The sequence below is a fragment of the Suillus fuscotomentosus genome, assembly GCF_016647785.1.
Source record: "Suillus fuscotomentosus strain FC203 chromosome Unknown F5891scaffold_63, whole genome shotgun sequence".
Classification (NCBI taxonomy): Eukaryota; Fungi; Basidiomycota; class Agaricomycetes; order Boletales; family Suillaceae; genus Suillus; species Suillus fuscotomentosus.
In genome coordinates this window covers 144,681-157,824 of record NW_024539575.1, presented here as the reverse complement: position 1 = coordinate 157,824, position 13,144 = coordinate 144,681, and the positions used below count along the sequence as shown (strand labels likewise).

Below are 13,144 nucleotides of genomic sequence, written 5' to 3'. Positions count from 1 at the left end.
AAAAGATACTAGAGACTGAAGCTGAGGGGGCTTCAGAGGGAAGTATGTTCGAGGGAAGATTGAGTAGATTCAAGTTAGGGAATCTAGTACAGAGTGACCGACTACTTATACTAAGTGGAAAGGGTTAAGGGCAAGGCTACCGTACTGTAGGTAAGGGCAAAGGGGAAACGGAAAGGGTATAGGTACGATGGTGGCAGAGCCTGATTAGTGATGTAAGGTCGAATGCGGAATGAGACCGAGAAACGTTGGAACGAGCCAACGGTAAATGATACAATGTGCAGCATGCACGAGTCAAAGGAAAGATAAGACAAGATAAGGAAAGCCACATTGGTGGCACGAGTCAGAACGAGTCATAGCCCGAAGGCACGTGCGCACGTTGGTGCGATAGGAGGGGGATGAGGGACAGGAACGGTCCCGAGGATCCGGTCAACGGATAGTCGGTAGAGAAGTGCGAGCCGGAGGCATACGAGGGCGAGGACGAAGGGGAAAAATGATAGGGGGGCCATGTAGCCGATGTTACTTGTAACAACTATGAGTTTATTAATGCCCTGCAAACAAAAACTGCTGTGCTATCCTACATCCAACTCACTCATTCATCCATATATTAAAAGTGTGACACAAGTATAGTTCTACATCCTTTTACATGAAATGCATCTTCTTAGCGAAATTCGTGTGTTTCCCCTTACTCTTTCCTTGTACTTTAATGATAGTTTAATTGTAATTTGATTTGATATATTAATCTATATACATATATATATAGACCATTCTGGACTCAGATCTCTTTTAGCGCATCCAAACATAGTTTTCAATGCACATCTGGACATCATGATTCTTATCTATATATATATAGTTATGTACCACATACAGAACCGAGTCTGGATGTGTACATATGTTGATATCTAGTTGGCTCTTGGTTTACATATCCATACTGTTATTATCACTTATTTTATGTAATGTTTGCTACTGATATCTTATTATATGGCCTTTAAATTTTACAAACATACAGTTACATCTGGTATATAACTTTGAAAATGGGTTCTCAACCGGTACCCAAACCTAACCTACTTACAAAATACCCTCACAATAAACAAAGTACAGAAGTGCATACATTCATCAATAACCAATGCCTTTGCCAACAATCATCTCCCTTTGACTATATCCCTATGCTCTATTTTTTTGACAATATCAATAGTGCTTTTGAAATGTAGGCCTGACCTATACACTTTGTACTTCATAGAAGGTAGAATGTTGCTGGGACAATTATATGGAAAATGACGATGTTCCATGTTGAAGAACATACATATACTACACATATGGACCAACCTCTTGCACCAATGACCAATTATGGAGACCTTCTCAGCAAGTGTCATTGTCAAACCTTGATCTAAACCAGATGCTACAGCAGGATCTCTGTATGGGGTAGCTCAACTTTATGCATGTGAGGACGAAGATTGGATGAGGGGAACACAATGGTAAGAGGTGGGTGTGATTGGCGTACTGCCATAGTATGAAGGTCCAGGGCCCATGGTAGCCTGGTGCATGCGAGGGTGAGTGATATTGGAGGAAGGCATAGGATGCACAAGGTGAACTCTTTGGTTGGTGCTGGTGCTATGTTTTGGATGTCACTCCTGCTGTTTATGGGCAGGTCATGTGTGCACAAGATGACTTTGAGCTGGTACACTGACAGATGTAGGGCAGTGGTATAGTTCTTCATCAGAAGAGCTTTCCGGCTCATGGTCCTACATTGGACGGGTAGCCCTCAGCTCACTGCCAGAAGGCTCATCATCCTAAGCTGCACCTCGGTGGTGAGGCGTAGAGGAAAGTGGAGTCCTGAGCTGGGCCTGAGTGACGGCGCGCTGGCTGATTGGCATAGGAGAGCCAAGTCATGTAGATATAAATAGCAATGTAAGGATGTGAGCTGGCCTCAGATGCTCAGCCGGATGATCTTGGGCTTTCAGGCATGAACCTGAGGGGCTGCTGTAAAATTCCTGCTCAGGAGTGAGGGCATGCTACAGGGTAAGTCAATATTGATGGAAGCTTTCCCTAGAGAAAGAGATTTACTGAATGTGACAAACAGATATCGCACAGCTCAGCTATCAGCAGTGACAAGCAGGTTTGATCGATTTCATCCAAAAATAAAGAAAGGGTCCCACACTGGAAACTTTCAAGACTAACAGAATCTATCATAGCCTGCTGCCCTCCATGATCATCAGAGAGCTGAATATCAGTGGAGAGGATGTTGCTGAAGAGTAAATGATAATAGCTGGATTTCCTGTTGCATCCAGCCCATCCCGACATTTGGGCAAACTGTATCATATTCAGAAGTTTAGACACTCCTTCAGAGTCCACCTAGGATATCTTTCTGTGAATGATAACTATAATGGACCAAACATCAATGCCCTGGGCCATTGCCAACATCCCTATGATCTACTGGGACTTGCCAGATCACCATCTTAATATGGCTGTGCTGCATTCCTTATCAGTGAGTTAGGCATGGTACATAGAAAATCCTGACATGCCAGCCAGTTGGCTACAGCAGGGAGTGGTGAGTACAAAGATAATACCTCTCTTATGACTTTGGAGAGAGAATGACAGCACCATGGACAAAATGTCATTGTCGATGGTGTCTTCTGCAATGTAGGTGACACAGTACTGAATTTCGGGGCAGTGAGTGGGCATGCGGATCTTGCATACTGATAAGGGATCCATTTGCAATGACTGAAAAAACATTTAGAATCGTAAGGCATGCTGATAGGTGTCTTACATCAAGAAGTGCGACCTCAGAGCGAGAGCTAAGTGTGGCAGTTAGCAATGTGATTTACACATTGAGATCTTTAAGCTTCATGAGTTTTTTGAATGAATGGCCATAATTGGTGGCCACGATGATGTCATGCACATTATCTATGATGATCCCTCGCAAGAGGTTCACATTCTTGTCAGCAATGCACCAAGTTCAAAAGTCATTTTTGGCACAGTGCTCTAGGGACACAAAGACAAGCCAAGATCTGAAAAGATCAATGTCATTGGAAGGAAATATAGCATAAGGTAGTCCCTTTGAGCATGCTTCCTGCGTGACTTGGTCAAACAGTGAGCAGTAGGGAATGATGATGAGGTGAAAGCCAGCCTTCTCCACATATCCAAGAGAGCTGTAGATTGTAGTTTTCCCAGCGCTAGTAGGTAGAACGACTACAATGTGAGGACAACCTTGCAAGATAAGCTTGATGGCCAAGGTGTGCTGAGTGCTTTTGAATGTAGCACTGGAATCTTGAAGGTATAGGCACAGCCCATGAATATAAGAGAAACTGATGTCGAGGGTTTCTGCAGCTTGAATGAGGGAAGAATGGCCATGCTGTGCAGATAAGACTGCCTGATGAGTGCAGTCGATCTTCTTGTGCGTCAATTAAAGCATCTCTAGCATCTCTGCATGGCTAGAAGCCATCTCTTGGATGATAGTGGTCTGTTGAGAGGCAGCCAGCTGTAATTTGCTGAGGGTGGTAGATATGGCCTCATAAATTTCTGTGTATGAAATATGAGGGCGAGGGCCTATAGCCTTGGATGTAGGATTAGCCAGCCAAGCCCAGAATCATTTCAATACATTGAACAAATCAGTCAGCATGTCCTCATGGAGGGTAGGAATGTCATTCCAGATCAGACCATAGTGTGACCTGGCGGTGCCGGTGGTATGACCTAACATTTCATCTAGAGTGTCATTGGCATGATCTCCTTCATTGTCAATATTGATATTAACAATGCACCACAGTAGGGCTTTGACCATCTATTTCCACATCCTGAGACCCATGGGTACATGGAGATGTTGTGCAGTTTGATACTGCAAGATGTTAGAAAAATACTCGCTGCGCAAGGCCTTACCGAAGTACATGAAGGCCTCAGCGCCAAGCCAAGGAGCTTTACTGTCCATGGCATAGATTCAAGACTGAGTGACACATGTCACAGGAAGGTATATGGGCCTAGCAACATATTTGTCGGAGAATTCTGTGTGCTGGCAGGACTTGTTGTACCCAGTGATTAAAGTGAGATAGCTGGTGATGAAGTATAAGGTGCAGGGGCTCTCTTGAGTGTTGAGGAGCCGGTATGTCTCCAACTCTGTACCTCTAGCAAGTCCTCCGGAAGTGATGTGGACAAGGCAGAATACAATGTCATGGAGCTCAGCAAGCTATGTGAACTAGCAGGTGACTGCAGCTGTGAGGCATTAGCAGATATATGTAAGGCAGGTGAATGTCAGTATCACCTTGTTTGAAAACTGAGCTCCCTCCCACACATGGTACTTGTTGAATACATTGAGATCTTGGAACATACCCTTGAGGAGGCCTTCCTGCAGGGCTTTGAATGGGTTATCCAGATCTTGGATGAAGAAGTAGCTGTCGTTCTGCTTGCGAAGAGGGTCCTTTGGCTAATAGGTGGGGTTCTGAATGTTCAAGTGATGCTTGAGGCAGACATCATAGTCAGACATGTTGATGCTTTCACACAGCGACACTATGATTTTGTTAGCTCGAATCAACAGTGACTTCACCTGATGGCTGATATGATTAGTGGGGAACTGTCCACTTGGAGTATAGTGTGAGTGTCATTCTAGAGTAGGTTGGGGAGTCTGGTCTCTAAATGAGCCATGGCTGACAGGAAGTGCATCTCCTCGTGGAGTGTGGTGAAAGGATAGCGCTTTCCTCCAGTAAGCACATCTTTTAGAATCAAGTCATAAAATCTGACAGTAATTTAGTGACATAGATTTAATTAAAATGGTAAAACTCATGACAGTAATCCTTCACTGGATTCATTCAATCCACTGTTATAGGCTTCCAAGATGCCTGAAGTATGCATACAGAACTGCAGGCATGACAGGTTAGAAACAATGTTGGAGGCCAGCTCAAAAGTGCTGTCAAGCAACAAGTGAGATAAAATGACATAACAGATCAGTGAGCAGCTGAACTGATCATTGGTAATGTGCTCATTTGATATTGTCAGAAAGACAAATAAGACTTTTTGAATGCAGTCTGAGATGCTGCCACCCTCGCTGCCTTTCAAGATGCTGAGGAGTCTGATAAGGCTCTCAGATTGCTCTTCAGTGATGAGGAGCTCGAATGAGAATGTTTGGGGTTTATCAATGAACTGCAGAGACATTATCAAAAAGTGTCTCAAAAGGCACACGCACTTTCGACATATGTGTCATAAGGAGCATTCACAATTTGACTACAAGAGTGTCAGTTGAGTTCTGATGAAAGTTAATTAAAATAAACCTACCCTTTTGAAGTGTTGATCAATTGTAGGAAGATGAGATCAAGGTTGGGCAGCATAATGCAAATGTCATTGAGCTAATTATGGATGGCAGTGTGTAATAATTGAAGATGTTCCTCTTTGTTAGCAGGGCTTGAAATAACCTGGAGACCCTTAATGACCTTGTTCCATCCCATCTTGACAAGGAATGTCTCATGCTTGCAAGTATCTTGGTCAACATGATAGATATCCAGATCAACTTAGGGGGCTTTCTTCCTGATCTCATCCTGGTAGTCAGCAAATACATGTTGCTACGGGGGCATGATCTGGTTCAGGTCTATGAGGATAAGTGTTTGATTGCCATGGAACTTATACATGTGCTAAATATCTCATTCCTTGGTGTTTAGGTGCCATTGGTCATTGGGGTAGGTAATCTTAAAGTATTCCTGCATGATCTAGAGGGAGGCTGACAGGTAGCTGCAGCCCTCTATCAAGCAGACTAAACTGTCAAGAACCTTGAGGCCAACTATGGAAGGAACAACACCAGAAGGTGGAGTGAAGTCATTGATACATCCAAATAACTTGAGGATATGAGTCATGTCTGACTCCAGGAGGGAGGGGTTGGGATTAGGATTGAAGCAGTGGTGAGAGACAGTGTGGCTGCAGATGTGTTTGGCATGAATGGCGATAGCATAATCAATCCAAATGGTGATTTTGTACGTAGCATCAATGATGATACTAATACCATGGAGAACAGCCAAATCTTCCAGCAAAGGGGCAAGCTCTGGACCAAAGGCCTAGTGATCCTGAGGTGGTATTATAAGGGACATATTTGTAAACTATCATGATATAACATACCTCCATGACATTTAGCAAAGGGGTCAGGCTCTCAAAGGTCAACACTTTCTTTTTTCTTGCAGTGTTGTTGAGGGGAGGGAGGGCAGTCTACAGTAGATTCCTGTGTCTCCTGAAACTTGATAGGATGAAGCCCAGATGCAAATGAATTTTAAGGTGACTTATTTAACAAGTGTTTGCTGATGTATCTAAGCATTGGAACGCCTCAGGAACATGTTACTGGCTACATTTTTTATTGATGTGTGCCAAGTCTGATAAGGTAGAATTTCTTTGAACAGAAGAGGAGACCTCACTCTCCAAATGTCATTTGTGATGTGTCCTCATTGCAAATGAGTCAATCATGGTGTGGTCGCATAATGGACAGTGAAAACACATATCACTTGCATAGACCAGATTTGAACCATCAACTGATAAAGAAAGTCATCTAACACATCAATGAAGAGGGCAGTATGCACTAACCGAGCATTGTGACAGATACATGTGTCTCCCATACATGTTTTTCAAGTAAGAACTTCTTCCTTGCGTTATGGTTGCAAAATGCAAATTAACAGCAAGGCCTAGTGTGGAATACAGTTAGCTCTGGCAAATAGATAACTTTGTAACACCAACATTACAAGGGAAATCAGGGAAATCAGTGAGTGATGATGGTTTCTGCTCTATTATACCACAGAGATGGCTCTGGGTATCGATTACTAATATATTTTGACATCACAAACACTTTAATGGATGTATTGTGGTACTGTTATGTTTTAATGTGATTATAGATAAGATGACTCAGAAGGGACTTGTGAGAAGAAACTATCGTAGAAGTGCATCCCCAGGTATGTAGGAACATACAGTGGCTCAAAAAAGTGTCCGAATGTTTATGCATTTTCAAGTAATTGGGCAATGGCAAGCCAGGACTCAATGATAACAAATTAATATAGGGACACTTCTGGAGGCCCTATATCCTGGCTCAAATTTGAGATATTTATAGTGAGAATCCAACCATATATGGGCAGGATATGGTAATTTCAAATACATGAACTCATTCGGACACTTTTTTGACTTTTCATTAAAATTACAAAATCAGACCATTCATACATTATATTCTTGATTAAAGTAGTGTCATAATACTGATATGGTCTGATTTTAATATCATTTGAATATATAAACCCACATAAGATTATGACATTCAACATAATTATCATGAAACCCATCTCCTCTGCTCAAAAGGATAATATCCTTGTTTTCTATACCTCTGGTTTATTTACTAGGCAAATTGCCTCCAAAACTGGTCTTGGCAAGTCCACTATTGCTACAGTCATAAAGGAACACATGCTAGAGAAGGAAAATCATAAAATGGGATGTCCCCCCAAGCTTACTCCACAGAACAAAAGAGCTATTGTTCACCAAATTCTATCTGGCAAGGCTTCAAATGCTACTCAAGCTACCAAGTTCATCAATTCCATCATCTCCACTCCTGTCTCAACCCAAACTGTTAGAAACACCCTCAAGGCAGCCAATCTCAAGGCTGTAACCAAGAAGAAAAAACCTCTTCTCTCTGTAGCTCATAGAAAGAGAAGGCTAGCCTTTGCTTTAAAGCACCAACATTAGACTGTGGAAGACTGGAAGAAAATTATTTGGTCAGATGAAACAAAAATCAATAGAATGGGGTCAGATGGCCAGGAATATGTGTGGAAAAAGGCAGGAGAACCATTAGGAGAAAGAGAAGTCAAGAGTACACTGAAGTTTGGAGGAGGAAACATAATGGTATGGGGTTGTATGGGATGGAGTGGTGTGAGAATTCTTTGTGAGATAGAAGGAAGGATGAATGCAGAGCGGTACATTTCCATTCTAGAGGAGTGTCTACTCAAAACCATGCAGGAGTCAGGGATTGATGAAGAAGACATCATCTTTCAACAAGATAATGACCCCAAGCACATCTCAAAACTGGCTACAAAATGGTTTGAAGACCATGATATCAATGTTCTATCATGGCCAGCACAGTCTCCAGATCTGAATCTCATTGAACATCTCTGGGAATCACCTCAACCTCACATGATCCCTACCTAATTAGGTTGTCATATACCCCTGGGAGTGGCAACCTAATTAGGTACGACTGCACCAAATACGCACACTGCCAGTAAATAGCTGAATAATGTTCAATATCTATACTTTGGCAAAACACCAGTGTGTCAGACTGTTTGGTGGGGTTCGGGCGTATGCAACCATTCCCAATTTAGAAGCTTACTCGCTGTTCATACTTCGGGAACATCCGCACGTCTCATGCTCACCGTCGTCGACGACGAGAAACCCAATATCTATGCCAGCAACACGCAACAAATGAAAGGGAGTCTCCCGCCAAGTCCATGTTGTCAGTGTCACCAGTGATGGGAAGCAACGTAGTACCACACTTGGACTACAGGCAGTAGGACACGAACGTCTCACTGGGCAGGCACACTACCGCCTCAATATTTCAGGTAGGTACTGTGCAATCTTCATTACTTATTATTCATTCTGTAGGTCTCGGTAGTGATTCACTCAATGTTCTCGGAGAGATACGATCTGACGTGGACTCGGAGGACATGACCCTCGCATATGATGGACAAGACGATGAACCAGCAGGGGAGTGGGAGACTGAGCCTTCAGACACCAGTGAAACGATTACCACTGCCATCCGCGATTATGTGGAGACACCATCAGTATTCCTTCTCTCACAAATCAACTTTCATTGATTTTTAGCATTAGGTGGAACCAGCGCGTCTACAAAGACAATCAAACATGGCGACAGCGTTTAGACCACTTGCATGCCAACTGGATGCCCCTCCTGGCGACACTCACAGATACTTATCTATGCTGGAAGGCAACATGCTCCGATCAGCCCCAGCCTGTACCTGCCAGCAATTGCCCTTCCATTCCCTCCGATTCCTACAGCTTTACCATCGCTATCGTTGATATCTTCACGCTACAAACAAGCACTTTCATTCATCGTGATGCGAAGAGTCTGTCTCCTGCAATTGACCTTGTCCGTGCTGGCTTTCTCAGTCATGTACCGGTGTCACCCTCAGTAGCTATCTCACTTCGTACTCTGGAGCATTTTCGTCACCTCCGTCTCCGCAAACCTTCATTTAGCGTCGAGGCATATGTCAAGGTGATTTGCGATTCATACAAGGTACTACTCTTGTCTACTCTGAGTTTTGCATCACTAACTGGCATTAGGTACCCTATAAACGTCACTGGCGTACTGTACTAGCCGATGCTTTTGATACTTACTTGGCCATACTTCAGCAGGTTGAGCAGAGAGTCAACGCTGCTCTCGGTCGCAGTACTCCCAACTGGCGCATACTCAACTCATGCCCTCCCTGCACCTATGAGTTGGAGGATGAGCCCTCATTACCATTCTCTCGCATGTATGTCCTCGATGGTGGCAACTCAGCCAAACGCATGGCAGGACTAGGACGACGCGAGCGAGGAGACACGCGGACATACACCGAGAGCGACTACATCATACCATGTGACTTTGTTGATAGCTTCGCCAATGAAGTTCGACCACGCGCTTCAGACTCAGATGATGCAGACCCAGTTGTGGGTGTTTTCAATACCACAGGAGAAGAGGACACACACCCTGAAGTCAACACGGACGATCTCACAATGCAGGTCATGTCATCTGACTGTAGTAAAAACTGGAAAGCAGCTGCCAATGAAGAGAAGAAACATATGTGGTCTGTCTTTGACGAAACGGGGATTTTTGTTTCCGCTTATCGTCATGGTCTTTTGTTATGGGTGACAGACATGGTCCGCAGTGGTGAACTGTAAGATCTCTTGTCTCTACAATGTATTTCATATCTAACGACTTGACAGTGCGAAATATCCTCTCGCGATCATGTCTAACGTCATTGATGTTCTTGGCGAACACGCTCTGGGAGCATATGATATAGGCTGCGGATTTCAATCTACCATCCGTGCAAGCAGGCTGGGTGATGCATTCGAGAGGCAAAAGTGCTGCATGTGTGTTGACGCCTTTCACGGCTACAGACACAACTACCTGTGTCAAACGAAGAACCATCCAAACGGGATTGTTGGTGCGGGTCTTGAAGACTTTGGAACTATTGAACATTTTTTCAGCGCATTGAATGCTATTGCCCCTGTCATCCGATATGCCAGTTCATACCGCCGTCATGTCTTTTTGGACCTCTTTTTCAAGCAATGGGACGAGGATAAGTACTTGAATCTTGGTACTATGATATACAATAACTACAAGCAAGTGCTCGACATTGTCTCGACGGAGTCGATTGCTCTTGATGAAGCAAAGCAATCACTCGGCATTCAGGAGGGTGATCTGCAGACTTGGCGTCAGGAGGAAATTGAGTATTTCGCACATCTGGGTAAAGAGACTGAGTGGGATGTCCACGCGATGGCATATGTGGAACTCCTACTGAAGCTGAGAGATGCAGAGTTCTTATTTCTTTTTTTCGCATTTAACCAAGTAACTAACTATCATCTTAGATCTCAGGTGCAGTCCGCATCTACACGTTTTCTATCTACGACTCCAAAGGATTATCAGTTCATCTCTTTTACGGGCACACAGTCCTATTCCGATGACATGATGGCCACGAGAAAACTTGAGACACAATGTCGGTACAGCGCTGAGCGTCTCGCTACAATACAGCAAGAAGTCACTTCCATGGAAGTGAAGATGGGTATCGCTAATCGATGGCAGCCTTCGTCACCTGAGTATCAAGCAACGCTGAAGTATATGTCGAATCATCAGTATCAACATGTGTTGGACAATCTTCAGCGCTTAGTAGTCCAACGGCTCTTCGAGCTTCAGCGGCTGAATATCTCACAGACTGGTGCGTGTCCTTCTGCTAATTGTTTATTTTGTAATCACTGATTGATATTATCAGCTTATAAAATGCGCACCCACATATCTAAATCCCTTCAAACTCAATGTCATGCTATTCAAAACACCGTCAAGACATATAATACAGCAGCTGCAGCACTATCACCCCCTCGCCCCCAGCTTGATTGGTCCAAGGTATCCCATTACAGCTTTCTTGAGGAGTTCAACCTCCTGCGAGATACACGACAAGACGTTCGCGAAAAAATGTGGGCCAAACCTGCTATCCGTGCAGTGATCCGACAATGGCTACGGATTAACCATGCGAAGGAGGAAATAGACCGATGCAACGTGGAGATCCGCCGTTTGCACACTGCCATCATAGATGAAGACACTTTCTTTACCCAATGTCTCGCTTCACTCGCAGCTGAACAAGCTATTGAACATGTCGCAGTGTATGAATACTGCTCACACCACCGTCTAATCAACATGCAAGTCCTTCACCGCATTTCAAAGATCCACTTGCTTCCAGGATTCTCCGGCTCGATTTCAGCAGGCATCAGGAAAGGATCTAGAGGGTGTACTACAGAGGATATTGCTTTGTCTAGCAGTAACAAAGTTGAGTATGACGACGACAGTGCACCCGCTGTTGATGAAGTCGAGGAATTGACACAGGACATTGGTACCTTGATAGAATATCTCTCTGACTTGATGCTTCATCGTTGAACTAGTGTAACGTGTAGTTTTCATTAACATTCGCCTACATAAATACTATGATTGCTTGAATTTTCTATTTTCTTTGAGTGAAGAGCCCTTCAAATGAATCACTAAGTAAGCACTGTAAGGCGCTCTACCCAGTACTTGCGAGAACTCATTAAGTTGCAAAAGTAAGAGACTGACGATGTTGAAGAAGGTGGAAGTAGAAACACAATGTTTTTGATGTGATCAGACGATCGGTGATAGCGCTGATTTTGAAATCAGCGCTATCACCGATCGTCTGATCACATCAAAAACATTGTGTTTCTACTTCCACCTTCTTCAACATCGTCAGTCTCTTACTTTTGCAACTTAATGAGTTCTCGCAAGTACTGGGTAGTATTTGGGGGTATATCTCCAGGAATATATGACAAACAGTGAGTGATTTCATGAAGTTATCAATTCACGCTGATCAACTCCTCCAGACCTTTCACTGCCTACAGTGGATCCGACACTCACTACTTTCCCTTGGTAATTCACTGTCAGACCAACACTCAAGCAGAAAAACTGTTTTCTCTTCACGATCTCGTATGTTCCGTGCCAACAGAAGATGCTATAGTTGTCGCACGCGCATTTATGGACTCTGATGCTGCACAAGGTGTGCTTCAGAAGGAACGTCGGGAGGGCACACTTCAGGGCTTCTATGGAGTATTGAGGGAACACGAGATTTGTATCTACACAAAGTGGTGCATCCAATTATCTATCAAAATAATGATAGATTGCATCTGCTTCTAGGAAAGATTGCCACCAACTGGTGTCTGGATATTGCAGTCCGATGTACAAGAAATTCGAAACTTTTGCGGACGCTGTCGCTTGGATGATCATGAAAGGAAAGTGTATTGATGGCAGACCCATTGGCGGCAAGATAGGTCTCATGAAAGAGAAGGTTGTAGAGTCACCTGTTGTCGAGGGTATGATCTATGTCTTGTCAGCTCTTGATGTCTATCTGATGGTCATTTACAGTATCAAATCTCTCCCTCGACCCTCCAAAGAGGCTTCTTTCAACTGTCAGTTCGATCTTGGGTGAATCTTCCGCCCCTCGTAAGTTTTTCCATGGATTTCTACTCTACCACTTATCAGTCAGTCAAATAGCGCTCGCTTTTAATACCAGCACGCCTCAATGACCACGTGCTTGGAGGACCCTGGCAGACAATCGCCCATCTCTCGCTACATCCTCGAATGCACCAGTGCGGGTGTACCAGTACATGCGGGAATTGAGCGGTATTCAATCAACACTCTATAGCCCACCTCCTGCTGACGATACACCCCTCCGATCTTTTGGCGATATACCTGATAGCTATCTTGAGGCCCATGGTTATTCTTCTCGTGCCCTCCTCTGCATTCAGCATGCCCTGGATGTTAGTATGTCTGGGCAACAGTTTGTCAATAATCTGTCAAGTAGAGGCCTTCCTGTTGCAGAGGCTCGGTGGTTGTGGCTTATCGTCACTGGAGACAACGAATCCTAACTCATGTACATTGTTT

The 13,144-nt window shown here is 44.0% G+C and overlaps 2 protein-coding genes across 2 annotated transcripts; both read left to right on the top strand.

The window, feature by feature from the left end:
* Positions 1 to 8,884: 8,884 nt before the first annotated feature.
* On the top strand, positions 8,885 to 11,632 carry F5891DRAFT_959725 (uncharacterized protein; the record flags this gene model as incomplete). Its single annotated transcript, XM_041375674.1, has 5 exons — positions 8,885 to 9,238; positions 9,286 to 9,878; positions 9,928 to 10,521; positions 10,573 to 10,925; positions 10,974 to 11,632. The coding sequence occupies 5 exons, from the start codon at positions 8,885 to 8,887 to the stop codon at positions 11,630 to 11,632; spliced, it is 2,553 nt and encodes an 850-aa protein (XP_041221298.1).
* A 345-nt stretch (positions 11,633 to 11,977) lies between these two features.
* Positions 11,978 to 13,128, top strand: F5891DRAFT_1193895 (uncharacterized protein; the record flags this gene model as incomplete). Its single annotated transcript, XM_041367847.1, has 5 exons — positions 11,978 to 12,039; positions 12,088 to 12,310; positions 12,381 to 12,573; positions 12,626 to 12,703; positions 12,812 to 13,128. 5 exons carry the CDS (start codon positions 11,978 to 11,980, stop codon positions 13,126 to 13,128), a joined length of 873 nt encoding a protein of 290 aa, XP_041221297.1.
* Between the last annotated feature and the right edge of the window lie 16 nt (positions 13,129 to 13,144).